The 15,632-nt window shown below is 46.8% G+C and overlaps 1 protein-coding gene across 43 annotated transcripts in view; it reads right to left on the bottom strand.

Moving 5' to 3' along the window:
* Positions 1–15,632, bottom strand: part of ank3b (ankyrin 3b) — an 888,954-nt gene that overhangs the window by 205,362 nt on the left and 667,960 nt on the right. For 42 of the 43 annotated variants that reach the window (XM_038773874.1, XM_038773871.1, XM_038773899.1 and 39 more), the window contains 5 exons: positions 13,724–13,822; positions 12,871–12,969; positions 10,292–10,489; positions 3,857–3,955; positions 3,213–3,311 (listed from right to left, as the gene is read on the bottom strand). In XM_038773874.1, the coding sequence (XP_038629802.1) occupies positions 3,213–3,311; positions 3,857–3,955; positions 10,292–10,489; positions 12,871–12,969; positions 13,724–13,822 (594 nt within the window). Of the gene's footprint in view, positions 1–3,212; positions 3,312–3,856; positions 3,956–4,499; positions 4,809–10,291; positions 10,490–12,870; positions 12,970–13,723; positions 13,823–15,632 lie in introns of those variants that run through there. The other variant, XM_038773901.1, reaches the window with a different exon arrangement.

The raw sequence follows: 15,632 nt of genomic DNA on the forward strand, positions 1-15,632 counted from the left end.
AAGGTTAACTTGAGTTCATAGAACAAGCATTGTTTTGCTTTAAAAAACACTTTTCCATTTCTGCTGTACCACACCTGTCGAGTGGGCCGTGTGCTCCCCGTGGGTTTCGTCCGGGTGCTCCGGTTTCCTCCCACAGTCCAAAGATGTGCAGGTTAGGTGGATTGGCCATGCTAAATTGCCCGTAGTGTCCTAATAAAAAGTAAGGTTAAGGGGGGGTTGTTGGGTTATGGGTATAGGGTGGATACGTGGGTTTGAGTAGGGTGATCATGGCTCGGCACAACATTGAGGGCCGAAGGGCCTCTTCTGTGCTGTACTGTTCTATGTTCTATTGGTGCTACCAATGTGTGCTACCACAATCTATTAAAAGTTGTGGGTCAGGTGAACTCCATGATACACTTTGGGGTTCCCTAAACCCTGGCCCATAACATTGCCCCCTGTCAGTACTTGCACACACTGAGGACATAAAAGTGTTATAGCAACACCTCTGGGGTGGGAGGTTGAGACGGGGGAGGTGGGGTGGGATGGAGACGGGGGTTACATATGACTTGAATTTTGAAGTTCACAATGCTGGCTTTTCTTGGATTGTAGTTATACTGCAGGCAGTGAAAGACAAGTTAGGGTTTGGGTTAGTCTTCTCAAGATGCTCACATGTTTGCCCCAATAAATCAACCTGCTGACAGATTGCTGCTTCAAACAGCAGCTCCATGGCAGATTCCGAATGGGTACCGGATGAGATTCTGGAGGGTTCAGCAATCTGTCACTTGCAAATATCCAACTGAGAAAGTGACATTCGATCAGGATGTTGAACAGTGACAGGTAATGAGCAATAAACTGGGTACCATCGCACGGATCCATTCTGAGGCAGTCTGCCAAGAGTCCCAAGTGATTGAACACCCAGATCCTCACCCTAGATCCCTTTTTTTGAAAAAAAGCTGCTGGCTGGCCAACAGATTGCCCAGCCAGCAGCAATATTCATCTTGTTAAGAAAAACAAACTTGAATTTATATAACACCTTTCCTGAACCTTAGGACATCCCAAAGCATTTGACAACCATTGAACTATTTCTGAACCGTTGTCATTGCTGTCACGTAGGAACCACTGCAACCAATTTGCGCATAGCAAGATCCCACAAGCAGCATCAAGGCACATGACCCGATCTCCTTTAGGTGTTGGTAGCAAAATAAATGTTAGCCGAGACACCAGAGAGAGCATTTCCCTGCAACCCCTCGTCGAATACTATGGTGAGATCTTCTTGCACAGTTCACCTGACAAGGTAGACCGGGGCCTCAGCTAACCATCTGACCCATCATTAGTCCAAGTGGGTGACTTGGTTTTAAGTTTTTGTCCCACAACCTAATCAGACCGCCGCAGGGTAGACTTGTCTTGCTCGACAGTATTGCATATCAGAAAAGAGTGCAGAGTTTAAGTTCAGGGATCAAAAATTCAGGAGCGTCACATTATCATCGGTCCCCCATTCTCTAATCCTCACATCTATCAAGCAAGATTTGGAGGGGTTGAAAAAGGTCCCCTTCGTGTTTTTCTCCAGGATGTTTTTGTTAATTTAGTTTCTTTGAATCTGTATTTCAAACAAAGCATAAACAGCAGGGCTTGTCTTAGTGCCTAACTAGTATTCCTGCTATGGCACCTCAGTAACATTCCAATCTTTGCAAATCCAACTATCCAATCTGACCTTAGCCAGCAGTTTATGTGGAGCAGAAGTATCGCACTGTAAATTAGGGAACTTCAAAGAGAAACCCTTCCCACATTCAAATACTCTATCTTCAAGATGCAATGGATAATAAAAACAATTCCCAAGAGTAATCAGATGGTTGCTTGGTGACATAGTTCAATGAGGCACTCTAAGAGGTCAAGTGCTCTGGATACAGGGCAGGGGTGGGGGGGTGGCAAGGGGGATTCATTTTCCCTACCTCTTGCAGAAGGGATTTTCCTTAGTAGAAGGTTGTGTCTTGGTAAATAATTCTGATTTGCCCTTCATTCTAAGATCTACTTTTTCTGAATATTTAGCATCCGTGCAGTGTTTCCAGCATTGAAAGGGAAGGGGTGCCACAGCCAGCAAAGAAGCTCCCTGCGTCGGTCACACAAATCAGCCCAGCTCCCACACTCACCCGATGAACAGTCTCGGAAAATTTATCACCAATTGTTCCCTCAGAAAACAGCCCAGTCCTTTAATTTGGCCGAACAATCTTTAAATTAGAAAAGAAACGACTGGCTAATTTGTAACAGTTTAGAGTGGCTGTCTGTGATGTATTAAGTACTGAAGTATTTACAACCGATCATATGTTTGGCAGGTTTTCAGATTCTAGGAACTGCTAGATGGAAAACGCCCGTCTAGCTCTCTTTCTATCATCCAGATTTGTTTTATTCTTTCACGGGACATGGGTGTCGCTGACTGGGCCAGCATTTGTTGCCCATCCCTAATTGCTCTTCAACTGAGTGGCTGGCTCAGTCATTTCAGAGGACAGTTGAGAGTCTACCACATTTCAGTGGGCCTGGAGTCACACGTAGGCCAGACCAGGTAAAGGCAGCAGGAGTGACACCTTATGCCCATGTCTGGGTGGGTATCCTCTGGGTACTCCGGTTTCCTCCCACAGTCCAAAGATATGCAGGTTAGGTGAATTGATCATGCTAAATTGCCCCTTTCTGTCCAACGGTTAGGTGGGTTTACTGGGGGATAAGGTGACGGATTGGGCCTAAGCAGGGTGCTCTTTCGGAGGGTCGGTGCAGACTCAATGGACCGAAAGGCCTTCTTCTGCAGTGTAGGGATTCTATGATGCTGCACCCTAAAGATCATTAGTGAATCAGATGGTTTCCTGTTCATTATTATTGAGACTAGCTTTATATTCCAGATTTATTAGTTTATCAAATTCAAATGGCCATGGTGGGATTCGAGCCCATGTCCCCTCGAGAAGTAGCCTGGGCCTCTGGATGACACATAATACTTAATGGAGTCGTTAACTAATCATCGCAATCAATCAATCGACAATACACCCGAACAAAACTGGAGGTTTTCTTCAGCCCTGTTTATTGTGGTAGTTATTTTCTTATGGTTTTGTCTAACATTTACCCAATTATCTCCAATCATAGTAGACCAAGCTTCTCCTTGTATTTAAATATGCATTTAAATAAGTAGTTTTCTACTAAAGTACTGTTAGCCTTCCTTGGCTTTATAAAGAGACAAAGTGCTTCCTTACCACGTTTGTTGTGTTTGGTGACGCTCCACGTTGCATTAACTGTGTCACAATATTTGCATGTCCCATGAATGCAGCAACATGAATAGGTGTTAGGCCCGACTGCAAAGGATAATATGGTGGGTCACACAGAATATACTGCTCAATAAGATTTAACAGCACCTTTGCTGTACAGGTAGCACTAAACATACATATCCAAACAACACAGATACACAAACACAGATCAATACACACAGACCAATACCTACACAGACCCCAACTCAGAGGCAAAACAGATACCAATACACACTCACAAACACACAATCATACATACATCAATATACTTGCACAAGCAACCACTTGTGTGCTCTCCCACAAGGTCACATATATGCATGCATAAACACAATCGCACACATGCACATATTGATACGCACAAAAAGGCACATTTGCGTAGGCACACAGACACACATGCATGTACATCCACACAAACAGGATACATGCAAGAGCGCATTGATACACACGCATAACAACACTCAGTGGTTGAAACAGACACAAAAACGTGTGTACATGCATATGCATGTATGTGCACACACAACAGCACAGATAGAAACACAAATACACAAAAATACAACAATAATCTCTCTCTTACACACACAATTTGCTGTTACCTCAGTAACTGCCTGAATTGACGCCCCATACTTCAACAACAGATCCATTACTTTAATCCTGTTTTTCTTGCATGCGATATGAAGTGGGGTGAAACCATTCTGTAACACAAGTTCAAGATTTATTCATGATTCAATACTTTTCAATTGGTCCTTTCGAGACAGACTTTTGCTCTTTGCTCAAAAGCCTTCCCCCTCCCCCCCCCCCCCCCCTCCTAATTCTTGTTTGGACTGGACCATTAGTGTAGCAAAGGAAATAGGAATACCAAGAGGGATGAAGAGAGTTACAGTGGTGCTAATGGCCTACATTCCACAGCATTACAACAGCAATGTGCACATATATAACAAATTGAATACGGTGAGACCTCCAAACAAGAGAGTGATCAGACAGCAGTTATCACCAAGTCACAATAGGACAGACATTACCAAACGGTTGAACAAAGTTTAAAGGAGAAGCTTAAAGGAGGAGTGAGCGACGGGGATGTTTAGAGATAACAGCCTTGGTAGGTGAAGGCATGGCTCCAGTTATGGAACAAAGAAAATCGAGGATGCAAACGGAATTCAGAGAACTGGTTAAACATTCAAATTCACGGGCCACTTATGGCTTAAAAACCTGGGTGGTATTTCTGACCCTGCTGATACATACCTAAAAAAATTCCTTTCATCTCCAGTCGTCTGATCCCAAGCACTCAATCTCTCCCACTAGCACACTTGTCCCTCTAGCACTGCGATAGTATTGATTCTTTCTCTATCCCTCAAGGTATCATTTACCTACTTGTCTCCCTTCCTGCTTGGCAGGCTGAACCCGCCCTCCTTTTATTTGTTTAGGAATCTGAGCATTGACATGGTGAACACAGAGACCTCATTGTTATGTACTGAGCTCCGTCCATTGAAGCATGCTTAAAAGAGGTCATCAGTAAAGCTGTGTTAGTCTTTAAACTCCTTCATAAAATGTTCGTATTGGGAGGGTTCAACTCTGGAGCCATTCGGCCATCAGTCTGTAAATCCCAAAGCACATTTTGACATACATGATTTTAGCGAATGCAAGTTGTTGTTGTTTAATGATGGGAAATGCTTGCAGGGGGTCTGCTGCTCAGGGCTGACGTTGTTGCAATTGGTCCGTTTATTGACCGGTTTCAGGCTCTGTTCCTTTCCCTGCCCCCATTCTGAAGTAAGGCAGAGAATAATGTTCGAATAATTATAAAATCTAGTCCCTTGGCTTGTGTTTCACTCGAGCAACTTCAGATGCTGGGGCTGCAAAAGGATTTTAAAGTACTGGCCAGCTTCCCCCGCCCCCTTCATCCGCCTGCATCTAAATCATCTGTATTCAAATTCTGGCTCTGCACACAAATACCCTTCGACAAAAGACGGCAGGTTTGTAAAGATTCTTCAGCTAGTCGTTGTCATCTTATTCCTGTTTCTCGCAGCCAGGGGATAGTGTAATGCAAGTTAATTCCCACTAGTTGTCCTCAGTGCACCCAACAAATGCATTTGCCACACTGCAGCAAGAGTGACGGCAAAGTGGTTTCTATAGCAACGCTTTCTTCTGCCTGGAAGCAACATCCTGAAATGAACTTCAGCTCAAAGTTCTATCGCAAACAGAAAACAACACAAGGTCCTCTGAGTGTGGACATTTCCTGGGCGCCTCGCAAATCATGAGAGCGTCTCCAAGGTGCTTCGCAGCCATTTAGTTACAACAACAATCATTGATATAGCACCTGTAGCGATGTAAAGCCTTCCAAAGCACCACCAAACTTGACACAGAGTGGCAGAAAGAGATATTAGGACTGAGCAGACAAAGAAATTTGTGAAAAAGAATGTCTTAAAGATGAGCGAGAGGTAGAGGCTGGGAGATGAGGAAGAGAATTTCAGAGCTGAGAGCCTAAGCAGCTGAAAGCACAGCTACCCAGGGTAGAACGACTAAAATCGGGGATGCTCATGAGGCCTGAATTGGAGATGTGCAACTATCTTGGAGGGTTGTGGGGTGGAGGCGATTACAGAGATAGGGAGGGTTGTGGGGTGCAGGAGATTACAGAGATAGGGAGGGTTGTGGGGTGGAGGAGATTACAGAGATAGGGAGGGTTGTGGGGTGCAGGAGATTACAGAGATAGGGAGGGTTGTGGGACTGGAGGAGATTACAGAGATAGGGAGGGTTATGGGACTGGAGGAGATTACAGAGATAGGGAGGGTTGTGGGCTGGAGGAGATTACAGAGATAGGGAGGGTTGTGGGACTGGAGGAGATTACAGAGATAGGGAGGGTTGTGGGGTGCAGGAGATTACAGAGATAGGGAAGGTTGTGGGACTGGAGGAGATTACAGAGATAGGGAGGGTTGTGGGCTGGAGGAGATTACAGAGATAGGGAGGGTTGTGGGACTGGAGGAGATTACAGAGATAGGAAGGGTTGTGGGACTGGAGGAGATTACAGAGATAGGGAGGGTTGTGGGACTGGAGGAGATTACAGAGATAGGGAGGGTTGTGGGGTGGAGGAGATTACAGAGATAGGGAGGGTTGTGGGGTGGAGGAGATTACAGAGATAGGGAGGGTTGTGGGCTGGAGGCGATTACAGAGATAGGGAGGGTTGTGGGGTGGAGGAGATTACAGAGATAGGGAGGGTTGTGGGACTGGAGGAGATTACAGAGATAGGAAGGGTTGTGGGACTGGAGGAGATTACAGAGATAGGGAGGGTTGTGGGACTGGAGGAGATTACAGAGATAGGGAGGGTTGTGGGGTGGAGGAGATTACAGAGATAGGGAGGGTTGTGGGGTGGAGGAGATTACAGAGATAGGGAGGGTTGTGGGCTGGAGGCGATTACAGAGATAGGGAGGGTTGTGGGGTGGAGGAGATTACAGAGATAGAGAGGGTTGTGGGACTGGAGGAGATTACAGAGATAGGGAGGGTTGTGGGGTGGAGGAGATTACAGAGATAGGGAGGGTTGTGGGGTGGAGGAGATTACAGAGATAGGGAGGGTTGTGGGCTGGAGGAGATTACAGAGATAGGGAGGGTTGTGGGCTGGAGGAGATTACAGAGATAGGGAGGGCTGTGGGACTAGAGGAGATTACAGAGATGGGGAGGGTTGTGGGTGGAGCAGATTATAGAGATAGGAAGGGTTGTGGGACTGGAGGAGATTACAGAGATAGGGAGGGTTGTGGGCTGGAGGTGATTACAGAGAAAGGGAGGGTTGTGGGGTGGAGGAGATTACAGACATAGGGAGGGATGTGGGGTGGAGGAGATTACAGAGATAGGGAGGGTTGTGAGCTGGAAGTGATTACAGAGATAGGGAGGGTAGTGGAGTGGAGGCGATTACAGAGATAGGGAGGGTTGAAGGACTGGAGGAGATTACAGAGTTAAGGAGGGTTGAAGGGTGGTGGAGATTACAGAGATAGCGAGAGTTGTGGGGTACGAGGTGATGACAGAGTTAGCGAGGATTGTGGGGTGGAGATTACAGAGCTAGGGAGGATTTTGGGGTGTAAGAGATTACAGAGATAGGGAGAGTTGTAGGGTGGAGAAGGTTACAGAGATAGGAAGGGTTGTGGGGATCGAGATTACAGAGACAGGGAGGGGTGTGGGGTGGAAGCGATTACAGAGATGGGGAAGGTTGTGGGACTGGAGGATATTACAGAGTTAAGGAGGGTTGAAGGGTGGTGGAGATTACAGAGATAGCGAGAGTTGTGGGGTACGAGGCAATCACAGAGTTAGGGAGGGTTGTGGGGTGGAGAAGGTTACAGAGATAGGAAGGGTTGTGGTGTGGAGATTATAGAGACAGGGAGCGTTGTGGGGTGGGAGGATATTACTGAGATAGGGAGGGTTGTGGGGTGGGAGGATATTACTGAGATAGGGAGGGTTGTGGGGTGGGAGGATATTACTGAGATAGGGAGGATTGTGGGACTGGAGGAGATTACAGAGATAGGGAGGATTGTGAGACTGGAGGAGATTACAGAGATAGGGAGGATTGTGAAACTGGAGGAGATTACAGAGATAGGGAGGGTTGTGGGACTGGAGGAGATTACAGAGTTAAGGAGGGTTGAAGGGTGGTGGAGATTACAGAGTTAGCGAGAGTTGTGGGGTACGAGGCGATTACAGAGTTAGGGAGAGTTGTTGGGTGGAGGATATTACAGAGATAGGGAGGGATGTGGGGGAAAGTTGTGGGGTGGAGATTACAGAAATAGGGAGGGTTGTGGGGTGTAGGAGATTATAGAGATAGGGAGGGTTGTAGGGTGGAGAAGGTTACAGAGCTAGGAAGGGTTGCGCGGTAGAGATTACAGAGACAGGGAGGGTTGTGGGGTGGGAGGATATTACTGAGATAGGGAGGGTTCTGGGACTGGAGGAGATTACAGTGATAGGGAGGGTTGTGGGCTGGAGGATATTACAGAGATAGGGAGGGTTGTGGGTGGAGCAGATTACAGAGATAGGGAGGGTTGTAGGCTGGAGGATACTACGGAGATAGGGAGGGTTGTGGGCTGGAGGAGACTACAGAGATAGGGAGGGTTATGGGATTAGAGGAGATTACAGAGATAGGGAGGGTTATGGGATTAGAGGGGATTACAGAGATAGGGAGGGTTGTGGGCTGGAGGAGATTACAGAGGCAGGGAGGGTTGTGGGCTGGAGTAGATTACAGAGGCAGGGAGGGTTGTGGGCTGGAGGTGATTACAGAGATAGGGAGGGTTATGGGATTAGAGGAGATTACAAAAATAGGAAGGTTTGTAGCATGGAAGAGATTTCAGAGATAGGGAAGGTTGTGGGCTGGAGGAGATTACAGAGGCAGGGAGGATTGTGGTCAGGGAGGGCTGTGGGACTAGAGGAGATTACAGCGATGGGGAGGGTTGTGGAGTGGAGATTTCAGAGGTAGGGAGGGTTGAGGTTGGAGCAGATTATAGAGATAGGGAGGGTTGTGATTGGAGAAGATCATAGAAATAGGAAGAGTTGTGGGTTGGAGGAGATTACAGAGATAGGGAGGGTTGTGGGATTGGAGGAGATTACAGAGATAGGGAGGGTTGTGGTCTGGAGCAGATTACAGAGATAGGGAGGGTTGTGGGCTGGAGCAGATTACAGAGATAGGGAGTGTTGTGGTTGGAGAAGATTATAGAGCTAGGGAGAGTTGCGGGTTGGAGGAGATTACAGAGATAGGGAGGGTTATGGGATTAGAGATTACAGAGATAGGGAGGTTTGTAGCATGGATGAGATTTCAGAGTTAGGGAGGGTTGTGGGTGGAGCAGATTATAGAGATAGGGAGGGTTGTAGGCTGGAGGAGATTACAGAGGCAGGGAGGGTTGTGGTCTGGAGGGGGTTACAGAAGCAGGGAGGGTTGTGGTCAGGGAGGGCTGTGGGACTAGAGGAGATTACAGAGATGGGGAGGGTTGTGGAGTGGAGATTTCAGAGGTAGGGAGGTTTGAGGTTGGAGCAGATTATAGAGATAGGGAGGGTTGTGGGCTGGAGGTGATTACAGAGAAAGGGAGGGTTGTGGGTGGAGGAGATTACAGACATAGGGAGGGATGTGGGACTGGAGGAGATTACAGAGATAGGGTCGGTTGTGGGACTGGAGGGGTTTGCAGAGGTAGGAGGTTTGTGGGGCTGGAGGAGATGACAGGGATAGGGAGGGTTGTGGTGTGGAGAGGATTACAGACATAGGGAGGGATGTGGGACTGGAGGAGATTACAGAGATAGGGTCAGTTGTGGGACTGGAGGAGTTTGCAGAGATAGGGAGGTTTGTGGGGCTGGAGGAGATGACACGGATAGGGAGGGTTGTGGGGTGGAGAGGATTACAGAGATGGGTGGAGGTGAGGCAACCGAGGTATTTGAAAAATAAGAATGAGAATTTTAGCACTGAGGCATTAATTAACCGGGGTCTAATGAAGGTTACTGTTTCAACAAAAAACAATTTGTTTGCACCAAGGCTCCACAATTACCAATGATTTGAATAAACTAGTGGAAATCAATTAGCTCAGCTGGCTAGATGGCTAGGGTGTGGTGAAGAAAGATGTAAATGACGTGGGTTGAATCCCTATACTGTCTGTGGAAGCTCATGGAGACTACCTCGAAGCCTTGCCCCATGCTCACAGACTGATATTCTTCAGCTATATGACCACTTGATATTGATTAAGGGAGAAGAATTGGCCAGGGCATTTCCTGTGAGTTCTGCTATTCCATCATCAATACCCAGTGGAATACAGGTGGAGCCTCAGGTATTATGTACTGCTTGAAGGGTTGATGAAAGAAGATTTAATTTAACTTTTCGAAAGGACAATTTGATAAATAGGTGAAAAGGAAAGAAAAAATGCAAGACTATGGAAAAAGAGCAGGGGGTAGTGGGACTGATTGGATAAGTCTTTTAAACAGCCAGCACAGATAGAGTGGGTTGAATGGCCTCCTTTTGAGCTGAAGAAACCTCCCCGTACTAACAGATGGATCAGTTCTGGTGTCAGGTGTACTCAGGTACTCACCAGTGCTTTGGCGTTTGGGTTGGCTTTCTTTTCGAGGAGTACTTTGGCCACCTTGTAATGGCCGCAGTGAGCGGCAACATGCAGCGCTGTCAGGTAGTCATTGGTCACATCATCGACTGGCACGTCATGGTGGAGCAGCAGCTTCACAGAATTCAGATGGTCTCCTTGCGTTGCCATGTGCAGAGGGGACAAACCATTCTGGTGGAGTACAAACAGCCGGTGAAAAGGCCACAGAGACACTCAGTCACTACAATACTTGGTACATTAAATTGAATTCACATGCTATTCGGCCCCGTAAGTCTATGCCAGTATTTAAGTTCCACCCAAGCCTCCCTATACCCTTTTCACCTGACCCTGCTTCAAAAACAAATCTTCCATTCCATTCTCCCTGGTGAATTTATCTGGCTTCCACTTGAACGCATTACGCGATTGGCTTCAATTACATTATGCGAGTTCCATTACATTATGCGAGGGGCTGGTTTAGCTCACTCAGCTAAATCGCTGGCTTTTAAAGCAGACTAAGCAGGCCAGCAGCACGGTTCGATTCCCGTACCAGCCTCCCCGGACAGGCACCAGAATGTGACGACGAGGGGCTTTTCACAGTAACTTCATTGAAGCCTACACGTGACAATAAGCAATTTTCATTTCATTTCACCTCGCCCCTCTATCAAAGACTCAGGAAACTCATCCTCAAAGATCAAATCTCATTCGGAAGAATGTGCAATGCCTGCCTGTTCCTGATAATTGAAAGTCGCTCACGACACGGAAAACCCAAATGATGCAATCATTCAAATTAAGCAATGAAAGTAATGCAGCACTAAAGAATGATCAGACAATTTGAATCAAACATTGACCGTGGAAATTAAAACCTTTGTAAAGCAGTAAAAGGCAGTGACTAACTCCAGATGTGGATTAACAGTGAAGTCGACATGACATTTTCCCTGACACTGAAAGGAAATGTGATCCCTTGGCCCCCACACGAGTTTTACACCAGCACAAATATCAGTATGAAGGAGACACAAATCCTCACTTCACAGACACCCGAGAGTCACAACGAGACAGAAATAATTAAAACCCAGAGCACGATGGAATCCAGGCAAAAAGAATAACTTGCACCAAAGCAGGAGAAAGGTAATTCTCTCACTATCTTGTTTTACTCCTTCCTTACTCTGCCTGTTCCCTCTTCTGCCATCCTGGCCATGTTGCCTTTTTGCTGGGAGTTGCTTTGACAGGGACAGTGTACCCACTCTTACTTCACTCAGGTTCACATACAAGGATCCACAATGTGGGTGGGGGGAGGGGGGGGGGGGGGAGGTATGGGGCCAGGGGCACCCCCCCCATGTTGTGTTCGAGCTGGGGGGGGGGTCGGGGATTTTTTTCGGGGTCTCGGAGATCTCTCGCTACAACGGGGAGTTCCAGTAAGTGGAGCTCTTCTTTATAAAAAACGGGGCCATAAGCAGCCCCGGCCGCGCATTCACCGTTTAGCCCCCCTTAGTCAAAGCGAGTCGCGTTGAATTGCCATGTGTTTCTCAGCACTGATGCGGCTGAACACGCTCGTTCGGGGATTTTGTTCCCTTTTGGGAAGATCATGACCTGGGGCACTCTGTGGTGGAGAATACCACAGGTTTACCATCCTCTGGGTGAAGATGTTTCTCCTCATCTCCGCTCTCAATGGCCGATCCCAAATTCTGAGACTGTGACCCCACTTTTTTTTTTTTTTTTTTAACTTTTTTATATTTAGTCAGGTAAAACTAACCTCTCTCAAGATGGTCTAAACCCAGCTTGACAATGGTCTAGATTTTTATTGAAATCAAACTCGGGTCCCCATAGCATTACCCTGGGTTTCTGGAGCACTAATACCACCATACCACCTCCGCAGGTACCCAAATGGATCAAACAACTAGGTAACTAACTGGCATGTGGCAGCCAATCACTCAGCTTGTAAAGTGCCATTAGGCATCTCCATTTCCTGTAATGGAGGGACATTCCCTCAAACACCACACATGACTAAACGGCAAACTACAACTAAATATAAAAATTGGCATAAATCTAAAATTATTGAACATAAAAGTTAAATTGGAGTAAAGTGACAGGAGTGGGTCACAACAGCAACGCGTCTTTTAAAATTAAATTATTATTCTCTAATTTACAGCGTTTCTGCTTCGAATCTGCAGATTTTAAGGGGATTAGGATATAGGATACGTATGATACTGTTTTTCAGGCTATTCCATGGAAGTTCCTTTCATGCTGCCAATAAGGAGGCTGGTAGGCTTCCCATGCAAACCTCAGTAAAACTGCATCGGTATTTGTCCGACAATTGAAAAATGCGCCTGCTGGCAATGGAAAGCTTCACAGTCAGAATAACATCATAGATTCCTTCTGGTCTTCGATAACATTATACACGGGGACCATGCAGCGCAGGGGAACTATATCCAGCAGGGATGCTTTTCATTTGTTCTATTCCAGATGAGGTAACAACCTTCAGACTGCATAACAGGGATTACATAACTGTTTCAATATGTGACTTGACACTAATAAAGCCTAGCGATTTGGTTCAAACCCAGTGTCAAATGACATACTTTTGTTTTGGAAAGAATTGGGGCGCCTCGATCGAGCAACATTTCCACCACCTGCTCGTGCCCACTCCTTGCTGCACAGTGGAGGGGGGTCAGCCCATCCTGCGGAAAGAAATTCAAGCATTATTGTCCAATTTTGTACCAGTACTCGGTGGTAATGCCTGCTTTAAGGAGCACTCGTAGATTAGAGCAAGGGTTGCACTTCACTGGCTGAAAAGAAAGCACTTTGAGATTTATTTGTTTTCTCCCTCAATATATTTCTTCTTCCTTCACTGCAGTCACTGACAATCCACTGCCGTCACAGATCAGTGATCACTCCTTGGTCTTACCAGGTAATCGACTGCCAGCATAGATCAGCAATCACTCCCTGGGTCTAACCAGGGAGTCACTGCCATTACAGATCAGTGATCACTCCCTGGGTCTAACCAGAGAGTCACTGCCATCACAGATCAGCAATCACTCACTGGATCTAACCAAGGAGTCACTGCCATCACAGATCAGTGATCACTCACTGGGTCTAACTAGGGAATCCACTGCCATCACAGATCAGCGATCAATCACTAGATCTAACCAGGTAATCGACTGCCGACACAGATCAGTGACCAGTCATTGGTCTAACCAGGGAATCCACTATCAGCACAAATCAGTGATCACTCACTGGGCCGAACAGGGAATCCACTCCGGCATGGATCAGTCATCAACTACCGACGTGAGGAAAGCTTAGGTGGCAAAGGGGAAGCAATGAGTTTGAAACATATTCACAGCTCATTTGCCGCTGTCCAGCTTTTAAAATGCACATTCTTGTCTTTCTGTCAGGTTTGGTTTGTGGAAAGTGCCATTTAGAGGTGCAGCTTACCCTGGTCTTGGCTTCAATTTGGGATCCTCGGTCCAGTAGCAATTTAACCATATTGGCGTTCCCTCTCTTCGAGGCTACATGCAGTGGAGTGATATCATTCTGAGGAGAGGAATTAACTATTTTAATCAGTGCAACCTGTACATGCAACAGAGCCCCCATTCACTGCAGCAATGCCCTGCACACATCACTTTGGCCAAGTGCATTATTATTTGCAGGGTTCAATCTGCTCAGAGTTCAGAAGCTTCTTCCAAATCTACAGAGCAGTCATGAGACATCACCAACCATGCATGCAGCAAAAAAGCTTCAGTCAAAATGCTGCTGACAATTCTTTGTTCAGTGCTCCAATTTCCTGGAGCCAAACTGAATTCTCACACAGAAACATTAGTAATTACCATACACTTAAAGTGGGCTTTCAACTCATTTGTGCATCTGTGGACATTACAGCAAGCAAGCCCAGAGCACGTATCCACGCAATGTTATCTAAAGTGCTCCAGTCATTCCCGTTTGTCGTAACCTTGACCTTGACTCGGAGGCTCCGAGTGCAGGGCCTCATTTGTTGAGAATGTGCATTGGGAAACTGGAGGCAGGTGGGTCAACATGTGACACGCTGTCAGTTTTCTAGCGGCCTCCATTCGCAATTCTCATACCCGCTTTGTCATGGCCTGCAAAGCACATCTTGGAAAGCGGCACACATTGACTGCACCCGCCAGCAGCTTTTACGTGAGCTACTTGGATGTGTTTTCTTCCAGTTATCTGTGAGCCTGGTTTGCCAAGGACCGGGTGACCTCCCGACCATCCATGTCCGACCCCACCCCGCCAACGACTCTTTCCTTCCTCCGAGATCTTCATATTCTGCACTCGGCTGGATTGAATGCCTCATTCTTGGAACCGAGGAACAGGAGGAGGCTGTTTTCTCCAAGCCTATTCAGCCACTCAATAAGAGCATGGCTGATCTGTATCTTTATTCCATTTACCTGTCTCGTTTCCATAACTCCTTACCAACAAAACCTTATCCAGCTCAGTTTTGAAATTTGCAATTGACCCCAGCCTCAATAAGTTCCCTATCAAATCTCTTAATCATCTTAAACACCCCAATTAGAGCACCCCTTTATCTTCCATATTCAAAGGTACAGAAGACTCCTTTAGTGCAATCCACCCATTCTCCCCTCTCCTGAGGGCCTTTACTGCAGCGCACTAAAATCTTAAACCAATTACTATTTTCTATCCACAAGGTGGGCAGCATTGTCGCACAGCACAGTGGTTAGCACTGTTGCTTCTCCACTGCAGGGTCCCAGGTTCGATTCCCAGCTTGGGTGACTATTGTGTGGAGCCTGCACGTTCTCCCCGTGTCTGCGTGGGTTTCCTCCGGGTGCTCCGGGTTCCTCCCACAAGTCCCGAATGACGTGCTGTTAGGTAATTTGGACATTCCGAATTCTCCCTCTGTGCACCCGAACAGGAGCCGGAATGTGGCGACTAGGGGCTTTTCACAGTAACTTCATTGCAGTGTTAATGTAAGCCCACTTGTCACAATAAAAGAGTATTATTATTAAAAAATGTGAATACCCAGCAAGGTTGTCTGACTGCTGGAAGCTTCACAAATGAACTTGATTCGCACCGACATTTCCACTGGTTTGTGATTGGGTGTCGGGTATCCAAGCTGATTTTTCCATTCCCTAGCTTAGGGGTGCTAAGGTCAGTTGTACAATGTGCCTCACCTCCCCCACTCTTCCCTCCCTCCACCCGCCATCTTAAGCCTCAAAAACTTCCATTTAAAGTCATGTGGTCTTGAACATAGAACAGTACAGCACAGAACAGGCCCTTCGGCCCTCGATGTTGTGCCGAGCATTGTCCGAAACCAAGGTCAAGCTATCCCACTCCCTGTCATTCTGGTGTGCTCCATGTGCCTATC

This window comes from Scyliorhinus canicula, chromosome 16 (assembly GCF_902713615.1).
Source record: "Scyliorhinus canicula chromosome 16, sScyCan1.1, whole genome shotgun sequence".
Classification (NCBI taxonomy): Eukaryota; Metazoa; Chordata; class Chondrichthyes; order Carcharhiniformes; family Scyliorhinidae; genus Scyliorhinus; species Scyliorhinus canicula.